At 33.3% G+C, this 13,846-nt stretch overlaps 1 protein-coding gene across 1 annotated transcript; it reads left to right on the top strand.

Moving 5' to 3' along the window:
* Positions 1–5,805: 5,805 nt before the first annotated feature.
* On the top strand, positions 5,806–6,591 carry LOC127143829 (uncharacterized). Its single transcript, XM_051079035.1, has 2 exons — positions 5,806–6,073; positions 6,293–6,591. The coding sequence occupies exons 1-2, from the start codon at positions 5,806–5,808 to the stop codon at positions 6,589–6,591; spliced, it is 567 nt and encodes a 188-aa protein (XP_050934992.1).
* Positions 6,592–13,846: the final 7,255 nt, after the last annotated feature.

Below are 13,846 nucleotides of genomic sequence, written 5' to 3'. Positions count from 1 at the left end.
TGGCGAGTTTCATATTGCATCCATCAAAAGGGAGGTTCTTCGGGTCGATACAAGTAATTTTTTTAGCACCAGTTCTGTCATCTTCATGAACCTTTGGAAGCCCAGCATTCTGAAAAAATGTAAGTTCTTTTAATGGACGTGTTGCATGAATTTATTAACACTGTTGATAATCTTCAAAAAAGACTTCCTTGCTAGAATCTCAATCCAAATTGGTCCTCTCTGTGCAAAAAACACTCAGAAGACCTTGATCATCTCTTCATTTCTTGCCCGTTTTCTCATGAACTCTGGAGAAAGGTTTCTGATATTTTGAAGGGGATATCAATTGCTACAAATGTTGTTTATCTGTGCAAAGATATTTGTAGTCATAAGACGGACAACAGAAAAAGACCATTATTTTTAATATTGTGGCTGTTACTTTATGGATTATTTGGTTGGAACGAAACAATAGGATCTTCAAAGTGTTGGGGCGTAGTGATATCGTAATTTGGGAAGACATTCAAGCTCTTACGGGTTTTTGGACTAGCAGATCGAAGCACCTTTCAAACTATAGTCCTAGTTCCATTGTTTTAAACATTGCCCTTTTCTCCTGCTTCCTGTATTTTGTTTTCATATATTAATGAAGTGGGAGTGATGAGAGTGCTAAGGGGGTGTCCACCTAGTGGATATGTCTGGATGCACCCAAGTGACCCATCCTATCTTTTTTAAAAAAGAATTTTATTTTCAGTTACGTTTTAGAATTTAGGTAAGAATTTGATTGTTTTACCTGATGAAAATCATGGTAAGAAATTGAGAAAAAATAAGTTTTAGCTTTAAAAAATCAAATAGTTACCAAAACGAGCTTTAATTACCAACATAGAACAGTTGTACATGTAACAATAATGTTCAAATCATTGGCAAACATGAAATAATAAAAAAGATTTTGCAATTTTAATTATAGCTCTCAAAATCTACCATTGATATAGACCCTATCGCTAAAAACCTATAATAGTTGACAAAAAATCAATCACCAATCAATAGATTTTATCGATGATAAATTTTGAAATTTTGTTATATCTAAATTATCAACCCTAAAAGTACTAACCACGATCATCGCATATCATCTCTTTCACTTCTTCTTCTTTCCTTTTTGAAGTACAATTACAACACATCATATTATGTTTTTGGAATATAATCCAGCTATGGTAAACAACGATGAAATTTATTCCTAATAAAATTTAATAAATTTATCGTGATTTTAAAAGTATCACCATATACTAAAACTGTTGCCCATATCAATATATATAATTGCACATTTCCAATCAGAATTAACACACATCATATAATAATTAATAAATGTTGTATGGTTCTCATTTTTTATTTGCAATTAATTATCTGGCTACAACACAAGGGAAAAGGTGAGGCACAACACCATACATTAAAAAATTAAAAAGAATTATATGTGGGATTAACCTTTTTGTTTCCAACATTTCATAAAATAGTAAACAGTATGTTTCAAATATTCTTTAAGATCTTACCAAATAATAATATATATAAGATTATAAATAAATGGCTGTTGATAGGTGGAGGATGATATTCTCCATTTAAAAATAGACAAAAAAGTTAAAATGATAATAGATATGGTAATAATGGATTCATGAACTTTCTTAAATGCCAAAATCTAGCTTCCCTTGTACTCTCATTTCATTGGTCCTTAAACTAAAAGGTCATAAATATATACTATTTTTAGTACATTTAAATTTGTTAAATTTTAGTTCATTTCTACGTGCAAATGTCAACTTTGAAGAAAATGTTATCAACTCACAAATATAACAATATCTTATTTTAGCTTTCAACCATTTATTAGTGTGATCTTGAGAGATGGATTTTGTAAGTATTTTTCCAAGAGGGAGTATATAGGAAACGATCGAGCCTTGAGCAAATTGGCTTCTGCCTGAGGTTGGACCACATGTATAAGTTGTTTGTAAGAGAGGGGTCAATGAGGCTTGTTCTTTGGATGAAAGTATTGAACATGCTCATGTTGTGCTTTTCAATGCTAATGGCATTTGATTCACTCCTCCATATGATAACATTGAAGTCTCTTACCAAAATCCAATTTTGCGAATTGAGGGATGAGAGACTGTCTAATTCCTTCCAGAAATCATTTATGTGTCTTCTTTTTGCAGCCCATATACAACTGTTAGCCACCAAGTTGCATTATTTCCTTTGAAGTTTGCCGTTACTGTAAAAAAGTCTTCCTTTGAGTTGATGATATTGAATCTGAGATCATTCCAAAGGATCAAAATTCCTCCTGAGTTTCCGGATGATTTTTTTGCAATCCACTTAAGACTTTTTATGCCCCACAAAGATTTGATTGTGAATTTCTTAGAGTCTTTCAGCTTTGTTTCGGTTAAAACTACAACATCAGGATCATAGCTAGTAATTATATTTTTTATTTGAGCTCTTTTATGGGGAGAGCTTAACCCCCTTACTTTCCATTTTAGCACTTTCATTTAACATGATCATTCCTTGAAACGTTTTGTTTGATGCATTCCCCAGATCCAAGAAATCATCTCCATACAAGTTGTTTGATGTACTTGGCAGGTTTAGAAGGTTTGTTGGAGCTAGCTTCAAATTGTTCTCTTTTAGCCATATCACTAACTGTTTTTTGAAGTCTGAGTTTTCAATTTGGTTCTCCTCCTTTCTTTTGCATCCCCTTTTGTTTCTTGAGTCTTGCTTTGCAATTTTGGTGGCGTTTTCTGGCTCTGCAGCATCTGATAGATTGCATTTTGGGCCTGTGTGCTTCTGGGCCTGTTGTTCAATCTGTATTTGTGTTGGAGTTTCTGGTACAACTTCTGGGCCTGTGTGCATGATCTCGTCTTCATTATCACAGTTTATTTGAATTTCTCCTGGGGAAATATAGCCAAGATCAACGGATAGATTACAATCTCTGTCTTTTTCTCCTTCGACCACCATTTGTATGGGAATGATATCGAGATCTGCATCGGATATTGATTTGATTCTGTAGGTTTTTTGCTGAGATTTTCTCTCCGATGTGTGTTTCTTTCTTGGGTTGCTCTTTTTTTAGCTTTCCTCATTAATGACGTGTCTTGTCTTCCTCGTGGACGCACTGCTAGGATTATAATAAAAGTTTTTTCTTTTGGAGAAGGAAAACTAACTTTCCTTTTTGAAACATTCCTTGAGCTGACGTGGCCCACTTTTGTTTGCATTGAATGAGAATCCCCTTCCATATCTTCATTAATGCTCTGTAATAAGCATATCTCTTTGCCTTTTCTTTTCTCTTTCTTGTTTGCCATCTCCCCATCCGAATCTTTAGATCCTTTAGATCCTTTGTCATCAATAATCTTGGCCATTGTGAGATTTTCACTTGAGTGTGACGACTCATTTATTACTATCTTGCTTTCCAGTTTGATTTTTTCCGGTGGAACTGCTGTGTTTCCGATGAAATAGTACTGTTCCGCTTTAGGATTGAAATCATCAAAGTCAATTGCAACTTTTCTTTGGAAAGAACCATGGATTTTTACATCTCTTTCAGTGAGCCACTTTTTATTTTTATAAGTAACAGTTTGAACAACGAAGGGGTGTTCGTTGTCGTCTTTGATGCTTATATTTGAAGCCAGAATAATTGTATCTAATCTTGATTCTGGCTTCCACAAGATTTGTTCTGGTCTTTGTTTCCTTAGCCACATCCAAAAAGCCCCCACAAGCATTCCCAATTTGGATGAAAGTATCAGTCATCCAAGCTAAAAGAGGAATGCCTCTAAAGTTTACCCATCCACCGTAGCTAGGAACCAGTCTTGGGGCCGCATGTTTTTCGAATGACCATTTTTCAAATCTGACATAAAAACTTCCTACTGTGGACCATTCATTGTTGTTGCATAGAAGGACAGATTGTGTTGGATCTTTGAAAGTGACAATGGCTTTGTCTGCATGAAACGAAGAGAAAGAGAAAGAAGTTTCCATCTGTTTTCTCAAGGTGTTCATGATAATTTTTAGCCAGTCATAATGGAAGAACCTTCTTGTTATGATGATAGTGTTGTCTTCTTCGATTATCTCTCTTGTTGGACTTGTAGAGAGACTTCTTTCTCTATCTAATGATGAGTCACTTGGGTATCCCTCTGATAGAACTTGTGCATAAGATCTTCTTGATGTCTCTGAGTCAGATGAAGAAGAGTAGAACCTATTTGATCACTGACGGTCTGCAAGTGGTGGCCTCGGCTTTGGTTCTATTTCGACTGTAGGGCTGATCATGGAGAGGAAGGAGACCTAGCCACTTTTCTCTGTGCCTTCAGGTACTAAAATGCAACTTTTACTACCTATCTTGTCCACTATAAACACTTCTGCTATATGGCCATTTTGGTTTCTATTTTTTCTCACCCATATGCAATATTTCGCATAACATTTTTCCAGGAAAACACGGTTGGTTTTTGGGGTGGCTATTAGTGATTTGAAAGTACTTATAAGCCAATCTAAAGAGTCTTTTGTGATGAGGATTGAAAAGGATTTTCAGGCCCCCACCTCAGTGATCCAGTAGCTAAGTGGCTTTTTTCTTTTTTCTAAAGACAAAATGAACTCTTTTCTTTCTATTTGGCAGGAATGCGGGAGGGATTTGAACTCCATTTCTTAATGCAGGAAGCAGTTGGAAAGTTATAGCAATTGTGAAAAATGTGAAGAGAGTTCTTACCTTTTATGGAAAATGTGTAGACCATTTTGTCATCAATGCATCTGAAAGGTAGTTGCTTAATTAGCTTGCAGTAGTTAATGAAGCTTGTCGTCATTTTTGTTGTTTGTTAATGTAGGGGATAACACCAGGTGATTTCCGAAAATAGAGAGAAAATGATTGATTGAGAGACTATTCTCTCTCATCTCTCTATCAACTTTATCCCGAGTCTAGAGTCACATCTGATCATTTTTCAATTGTCTTGGAATGCACTGAAATTCGATGGGGGTCATCCCCTTTCAGACTAAACAACATTTTCTTAAAGAAAAAGGATTTCAAAAATAACTTTATGCGTTGGTGGCCGGACACCAGTCATGAGGGACACCCAGGCCATGCATTCATAGAAAGACTGAAGCAACTCTCAAGGTCTATCAAGGTTTGGCAAAGAAACAAATTAAACCAGTTTGCTACCCAAAAAAGGACCTCACACTAGAAATAGAAAACATTGACAAAAAGGAATTTCAAAACCAGTTGAACCCTGAAGACAGTGAAAGAAGAACAACTATAAAGACAGGCCTCTATAATATTGAATTCAAAGAGGCTCAGTTATGGGCTCAACGTGCAAAAAGCAAATGGATCCATGAAGGAGACGAAAACACTTCCTATTTTCACAAAGTTTGCACAGTAAAACAAAAAAAAAGCCTCATCACTGAAATAGAAGATGACAAAGGTTTGGTCCATGATACAGAAGAAAAAATAACAGAGTCAATAATCCAGCACTTCAAGACTATTTACGTTGGGGAAAAAAAGGAGCTGCTTCTCATAGAAAATCTTGACTGGAATCCAATTGACTCATCCCTACATAATGTTTTATGTGCCGACTTCAAATACACTGAGATCAAAGATGCTTTATTCTTTTTCTTTGTCAACAAAGCTCCTGGACCCGATGGATATACAATGGATTTCTACAAAAGTACTGGACATATCTTAAAAGGGACGTGATGGAAGTTTTCAAAGATTTTCATGAAAAAAGTATTATTAACAAAAATGTTAACAATATTTACATTGCTCTCATTACCAAAAAGTCAAATTGTGCGAATCCAAAGGAGTACAGACCTATCAGCCTTACAACTTCACTATACAAAATCATGACGAAGGCAATTGCAAATAGATTGAAATCCACTCTCCCTATTACTATCTCCCCCATCCAACTTGCCTTTGTAAAAGGAAGGCAAATCACGGACGTCATCCTTATGGCTAATGAAGCTGTGGATTTCTGGCTTACAAGTAAGACCAAAGGGTACATCCTAAAACTCGACATTAAAAAAGCTTTCGACAAAGTTAGATGGGATTTCATTGACTACATGCTTAAGGTGAAAAACTACCCTTTAAAATGGAGAAGCTGGATCAAGGCATGTATCAGCAATGTGCAATATTTCATTTTGATAAATGGAAGACCAAAAGGCAGAATTCTCCCGAACAGGGGCCTAAGATAGGGTGACCCTATATCACCTTTCATCTTCGTCATAGCCATGGATTACCTAAGTTGACTCCTAACAAAATTGCAGAAAAATGGAGTCATCAAATGAGTTGTTTTCGACAAAAATTGTGAGCTAAATCACTTTCTGTTCGCAGATGATATCCTAGTTTTCATAGAGGATGACAACAGAGTTATCAAAAGCTTACAGAAAGCTATTTTCCTCTCTGAAGCCGCTTCAGGATTAACAATCAACAGAAGCAAATCTTCGATTACTCTTGTCAATATCCCCACTAACAAATCAGCTGAAGTAGCAAATCTTTGGAACTTTCCTACTAGATCTTTTCCTATAGAATACCTTGGAGTTCCTTTGGGGGGGAAACCAAACTCTAAAGGTTTCTGGATAAACATTGTTGACGAAATACAAAAGAAACTAAATGGATGGAAGTACTCTTAAATTTTTAAAGGGGGAAAATTAACATTAATACAAGCATCCCTATCCAGTCTTCCTACATACCAACTATCAGTCTTCAAAGCACCGAATGGAGTAGGCAAATCAATTGAAAAATGCTGGAGAGATTTCCTTTGGAAAAATAAAAATGAATCCAAATGCACAAACCTGGTTCGATGGTCTATTGTTACCACCCCAAAATGCAAATGAGGTCTGGGCATAACTAATGTTAAAGACACCAATATAGCTCTCCTTTGCAAGTGACTTTGGCGCTTCCAAGAGGAGAAAGAATCCCTCTGGGTGAAACTCATCTCTGATATAAAGGTCATCACATTGGGGATATTTCAACAAAAGGAAAATACAGCAGCATGAAAGCCCCTTGGAGACAAATCATCAAAGGGATTAGGTGGTTTGAAAATCACAGCAGATGGGAAATAAACGATGGAAAAAACCTATCTTTTTGGCATAGCAATTGGACTGCCTCTGGCCCTTTCTCAAGCAAATATCTGAGGCTATACGCCTTATCCAAGGCTCAAAATGCAACAATTGAAGACTTGTGGGATCCCATCATAAACGATTGGAATTTACATCTCAGATGACCCCTAAATGAAAGGGAGACATAGCGATGGACCATTTTAAAGGGAAGCCTAAGAATTCCTATAGCGAACGGTGGCAAAAACAACATGATTTGGTCTCCAAACAACAAAAGGATCTACACAACCGCATCAGCAAAGAGACAACTACTCTCAGAAAGACCAAACTTAAATCTTAATGAGAGGAATTTTTTTTAAACACTTTGGAAATCAAATTTGCCGAAAAAAGGAAAGTTTTTTATGTGGTCTCTATTCCACGAAAGCATAAACACGGCGGATGTGCTCCAAAAAAGGCTACCAAACACATACCTTCAACCCAGTAGATACGTCCTCTGCAAATCGGTTGCTGAAGGTTTAAACCATATCTTCACATCTTGCCATTTCACTTAAAGCCTTTGGGACAAGCTAATTCGACATATTGATGTTCAATTTGACACAAGAAACGCAAAAACCCTCTGTCTTTCGCTAGGAGCAATGAAGCAAACAAAATAGAAAAAATGTAATTTGCCTAAATGCTGGGGTGGCTCTTTTGTGGACAGTTTGGCTGGAACGAAATGGCAGGGTTTTCAGAGATGTGGAAAAAAGTTTGGTCAACATGTGGGAAGATATTGGAACTCTAGTTGGTATGTGGTCTAGCAAAAACCCAATGTTCAAAGACTATAACCAAACAACTATATCTCTAAACTATAAGGCATTGTTAAAGTAATGTTTGTAATATGGTTCCTCACCAAAATAAACATCTGTAACTTTACCTATTATTAATGAATTGGGGTACAGTGAATGCTCACTATACCTCTCCGTTTCCTTTTCAAAAAAACCATTTATCAGTGTGATTGAGTTATTAGTAATAAAAATTTATAAGTGATATTTAAGTCGATTGTTATTTTCCAAAATGGTTGATAAATAATTAATTTTCTTCCACTGCAATAACTCAATCTTAAATTTTCTTCCTTATTGTTTATGTATTTTATTCGGTTGATTTTGTTTTTTCAAACTGTATTCTTATTTATTAGCATGTTCGTCACTTCCAAACACTCGCATATATATTTTATTGCATGCAAATTATTATATTTTGTAATTATTGGAACTATAATCAATGAATAGGAATCAAAATTTTATATTTTAAATCAAAATAAAAGAAAAGGCAAGGGCTTGTTTAGCAGGTAATTTATGTTTTCTGATTTACGTACTAAGTCCAATGAATATGCATTTGGCTGATTCTTCATATTTGGATTCTATTTCTGAAGACTGTATCTGAATTCCATGCAAATTCTGAGAAATATACATCATTATGTTTTTAAAATATCAAAATTTTGAATTCAAAAATTTTAAATGCACAATTACAATAAACATATCATAAAAACAATAACAAATTAGTATAATATTTTCATCTTATAGACTCAATTATTTTTGTTAGTTTAAGCATATATATATATATATATATATCAAAGCAACAACTATAGAGGACAACAATTATACATAGTATATGGATATTACAAAACAACAACTATACAAAAAATTATAACATATATAAAGAGCAAGTTCATAATTAGTTAATTAGTAGTATATAGTTTATGTTCAACCCAGTTTCTAGTGAGTAACTATAATTAGTTGTATAGTCTATAAATATATTGTCAAACACATCTCGAAGAAAAAATAGATGGAAATTAATTTACAAATTTTGAGTAAAATACAACTTTGTTTTCTTTGAATATCTCGTTTTCAAATATTTATTGGCATATTATCTATCCAAACATGTCCTTAATTTTTTTTTTCTGGAATTATTTTTGAAGGCATGGAATATAAGCTGAATGGTAGAAGCAAATCATATGAGTAAAATAACATGTATAAAAACAAAATTTCTTATCAACATATTACCATGAATTCACTCGTCAAGGATTGAACAAATTCATACTTCCAAATAGGAGGTTGGTAATTTGCACATCGTCGAACGACAAAGTCGTCGTAACCGTTTTGAACATAATTAGCCGACGACTTAGCCATTTGGGAAAAAACATAAAACTTAGGATAAGAACTAGGAATATTGTTTTGTGTGGAGGCGAAGCAAGAAATGGGGGAAAGAAGAGAAAGCTGAAGAAGACTCATTTTCATATTCGTTTCACAAAATACAAAACTCTCCCAATGACTTTAATGTTTGAATTTAGTTTGTTTTGTTGAGCAAAGGGAAGCAAGTCTTAGTGGTTTTATATACTTTAATTTACTGAAGAAAAAAAAGTGTTCTCTACATGATAATTATTAAAAAAAGACTATGAATTTTTTTTTAACATTTTGGTGGCCATATATATATAATAATCAGGAGGACATCAACCATCTTTTCATCAATTGCTCCTATGCGTAGTCTATCTGGAACAGGGCGAAAACTCTTATGAATTGGAACAAACCCCTTGCTGACGTAGCCTTCCTTTGCAAGGATATCTGCTCTATTAACATCAAGAGCCAAAGAGGATCCATTACCTTCAATACCATTACTGTAATATTATGAAAAATCTGGCTTTAAAGAAATTGCAGGATTTTTAAACATTTGAGAAAAGAAGAAGCGGAGCTGTGGGAAGATATCCTAGCACTAGTTCCATAGCGTTAAATGTTTCTAATTTTGTAAAATATAGGGCTTATCTCTAGCCCTTCTCCTTGCTTCCTGTACTGGTTTTTATTATATTAATGAAGCGAGAGTGATGAGGATGCTAAGAAGGTGTCCACCTAGTGGAGATGTCCTGGTGCACCCAACTGACCCATCGTATCCTTTTTCAAAAAAAAAAAATAATCAATATGTCATTACATTTTTCTTGGTCTAAATTTAATTATCAGGATTTTGGAAATTTTTCTACGAAACATGTGTAAGTCGGGACAACACACATAACTGAAAGGAGTTGTGCTGGTTTATGGAAAAAGTCTTCCCTCTAAAAAGTATTCAAGGGAAAGTAAGGATTGTGTAGGTTGGTTATAAGAGATGTGTAAGGGAATGTCATGACAATTAATCTAAGGCACATAATTACAATTTGTTTCCTTATTTATCAAATCGAGATATTGCAAATAATATATTCTAGGCTTAATTATAACATATTCTAGGCATGCATATATACGTTAGCATCATATTTATAGTGTAGAATCGTTCATTTTAAGATTAACTCTTTGATCTTATATTATGTTTATGAAGAGCTTTGTAATGTAATGCATGCTAGATTACCTTGTGAACCTCTCACTAGTCAAGGTTTTTGCTAATAGTCGTCATGTAGACTATATATATATGTTAAAGTATGTTTCATTTTAATTAAAATATCTAACATGTGAGAAGTTATCCTGCCCAATCTCGTACCACCTAGATTGTTTGAAGTTATCTCTGAAATAATGAAGGGAGGCAGGGAGCTTGTGCATGGACGGAACCTACGTAAGTCTATTTGAAGGAACCTGAAATAAAGTTGGAAAAAGTGATCAGGAAACCTCAATCTTAGAGGGAGTATAAGTTAAAACAAAAGAGTGATTTGTTATACGTAAGTCATTATAGAAGATATCTTACAAATAAATACTTCGTGATAAATGAATAATACCACTCAAAGTAGATAACTCTAATCAGTTGAACTAAGTTATCCAACCTTTGAGTTGTACTACTCTAGTAACGATCAATTTATAATTTGTCGGTGGTTTAGAAGGTAAAAATATTTTTGTGGTCGTTCTGTTCTTGATGCTAAGGTTGGTCATTACCCTTATTATGGTGTGGTGTAGTACTATGTGGGGTTCATGGGTGGTGTCGGCATTAGACAGAAAATGGATGTCGAAACAGGTTTGAGGTCCTCCTCTTCCTGCTAAAGTAAAATTTTCCTGTGGAAATCTTTTCATGGGATTCTTCCACCAAATTGTAATCTTGCAATTCAAATAGTTGGTGATGGACGACGTGCCTAGGCTGATTCAGAAATTTTGCTAACGAATGCTTTATAGTTTAATAAAAATAATCTAAAAAATGTACAAGGGTAGTGTTTGAATTAATATGTAGTTGAAAAGACATTACTAACAGGTGCTTTACAATTCGAAAAAGCATATATTTTTGCAATATAGTCAATGATTAATGATTAATAGAAGTTTATCTACAATGAAATTTATTGTATTCATAATAAATTTTAATACATTATTTTGAAAGTATTGGCATGCACTTAAATTAAGTCCTAAAACATTGGTCACATGAGCAATAATTACATATTTCCAATCAGAATTAACAGTACAAATCATATAACACTCAATGTTCTATGGTTCTCATTTTTTGCTTGCAATTAATCATCTGGCTCCAACATAAGGGAAAAGGTGTGGCACACAACCGTACATTACAAGATAAAAAGAATTATGAGTGGAATTAACCTTTTTATTTTCAACGTTACATCAAATAATCGAACAAATATACAATATTATAATAAATAAAATAAAATATATGAATAATATAAATATATAAATTAAGAAAATTAAAGAAAAGAAACTCTCTCAATAATTTCAATTTATTTGAAATTTTAGCTCATAAGTGTCGTTTATGTAAACCGACTAAAGACCTTTATTTATAGGTAAAAATGTCGAATAGGTGTAGTTTACCTGTGTAAATGGATCAATACTTTGTACTTCCTTTATGGCAATAAAATTTATGATAGGATAGCTCTTCTCTAGCTCCATTCACTAGTATTTTTTCAAAAAGAAAAAATGTCGAATAGGTGGTGAATCCAATGGATACTAATGGTATATAATATTGAGATACGTGGATAACAAATGAGTTAGTGTTTTTTTTTTTTTTTAAATGGAAATATAGAGTGATATAGTGAAAATACACAATACCATAGATTGATAAAAGGTAATGTTACAATTGTTTATTTTGGCAAGGGAGAAGCCATACAACAGACATTATTCTAACAAAGCCATATAGTTTAAAGATATTGTAGTTTGATTTTAGTCTTTGAATAGAGCGCTTCTGCTAGACCACAATCCAATCAAAGTTCTAATGTCTTCCCAAATGTTGACCAAGCTTTTCTCCACACTCTTGAAAATTCGATTATTTCTTTCCATCCAAACAGACCAAAGAAGAACCACCCCTGCATTCAAGCAAATGATATTTTTTCTATTTGTTTGTTTCATCAAGTCGTGAAATAAGCAGAGAGAGTTGGTGTTGTTTGTGTCAAAATGTCTGCCAACTTGACTGAATAATCTTACCGAGAGGTTCTTTGTGAAATGGCAAGAGATAAAGATATGGTTCATGTCTTCAACAGTCGATTTGCACAAGACACATCTATTGGGATGAAGGTAAGTGTTTGGAAGTCTTTTTTGTAGATTGTCCACTGAATTTATGCTTTCATGAAAGAGAGACCACACGAAAAGCCTACATTTTTTCGACAATTTTGAATTCCAGAATTCATGTCTTCGGCAGTCGATTTGCACAGGACACATCTATTGGGTTGAAGGTAAGTGTTTGGAAGCCTATTTTGTAGATTGTCCACTGAATTTATACTTTCATGACAGAGAGACCACACGAAAAACCTGCATTTTTTCGACAATTTTGAATTTTAGAAATTTTTTAGAAAACGGCCTTCGCTTTGAGATTGTGTTGAGCTTTCAGATTGAAATTGTCTCTTAGTAGAGGCAATGGTGTAACTTCTATTAACATCTAGAACCCAAATCATCTTGTTTTGACCTCCACTTGTTCAGAGAGTTTTTAATCTACTCTTCTTGAGTTAGTTATGAATTGGGATTTTACAATAGACACTAAAGAAGATATCTATTTTAACACATATTACCATAATATTTTATAATATATCTATCTGGATTATTCATAGTATACATACATATACATATACATACACATACACATATACATACACATATACATAGACATTCACATATACATAGACATTCACATATACATATACAAACATATATACATATACATACATACATACATACATATATATATATATATATATATCCTTTTAAAATCTCTCCTGTCACAAACATTATCTAGAAAAAAGAAATGTTTCAAAAAGTATGTATAGATTCTTTAAGATCTTAGGGCAAATAATAATAATATATAAGATCAATAAATAATTGTTGATGGGTGGATGATATTCTCCATTTAAAAATAGAAAAAAGAAGTTAAAATGATGAATATGGTAATAATGGATTCATGGACTTTTTAAAATGCCAAAACGTAGCTTCCATTAATCTCTCATTTCATTGTTCCTAAGATAATCAATAAACTAAAAACCCAAAAATAAAAAGTATATACTATTTTTAGTACATTTAAATTTGTTAAATTTTAATTCATTTCTACGTTTACATATCCACTTTCAATTCCATTAATTTCGGGTTTGTAAATATAATAATTAAATTTAAAACATTTTTATATATATCATGATACAAAAGATTCGCAGATATAACAACATTTTGTTTCGATACTCAATATCTATCAATATAATAGAGTTAACATTGAAAAAAATTTATCAAAAGACGAGTCGTCACCAATTCTCTTTACTATGTGATTGGACATCAAAATAAAAGTAAATAATTTTAAATAGAACATAAAAATATATGGTCCGCAAAAACTAGAATTGAATTCGGAAAGTCATTTGTGTATGAGGAATACGTTAGGACCCTACAACATCTGTTTAGAAAATGGTGGCCAA

The sequence above is a fragment of the Cucumis melo genome, chromosome 11 (genome assembly GCF_025177605.1).
Source record: "Cucumis melo cultivar AY chromosome 11, USDA_Cmelo_AY_1.0, whole genome shotgun sequence".
Lineage (NCBI taxonomy): Eukaryota > Viridiplantae > Streptophyta > Magnoliopsida > Cucurbitales > Cucurbitaceae > Cucumis > Cucumis melo.
This window is presented reverse-complemented; position numbering and strand designations above follow the sequence as displayed.

Excerpts from the sequence above, each read along its gene's own strand:
- LOC127143829 (XM_051079035.1), top strand. The coding sequence starts at position 5,806 with ATGACGAAGGCAATTGCAAATAGATTGAAATCCACTCTCCCTATTACT. Across the intron at positions 6,074-6,292 it reads GAGAAGCTGGATCAAGGCAT|ATGATATCCTAGTTTTCATA; the intron begins GTATCAGCAATG and ends TTCTGTTCGCAG.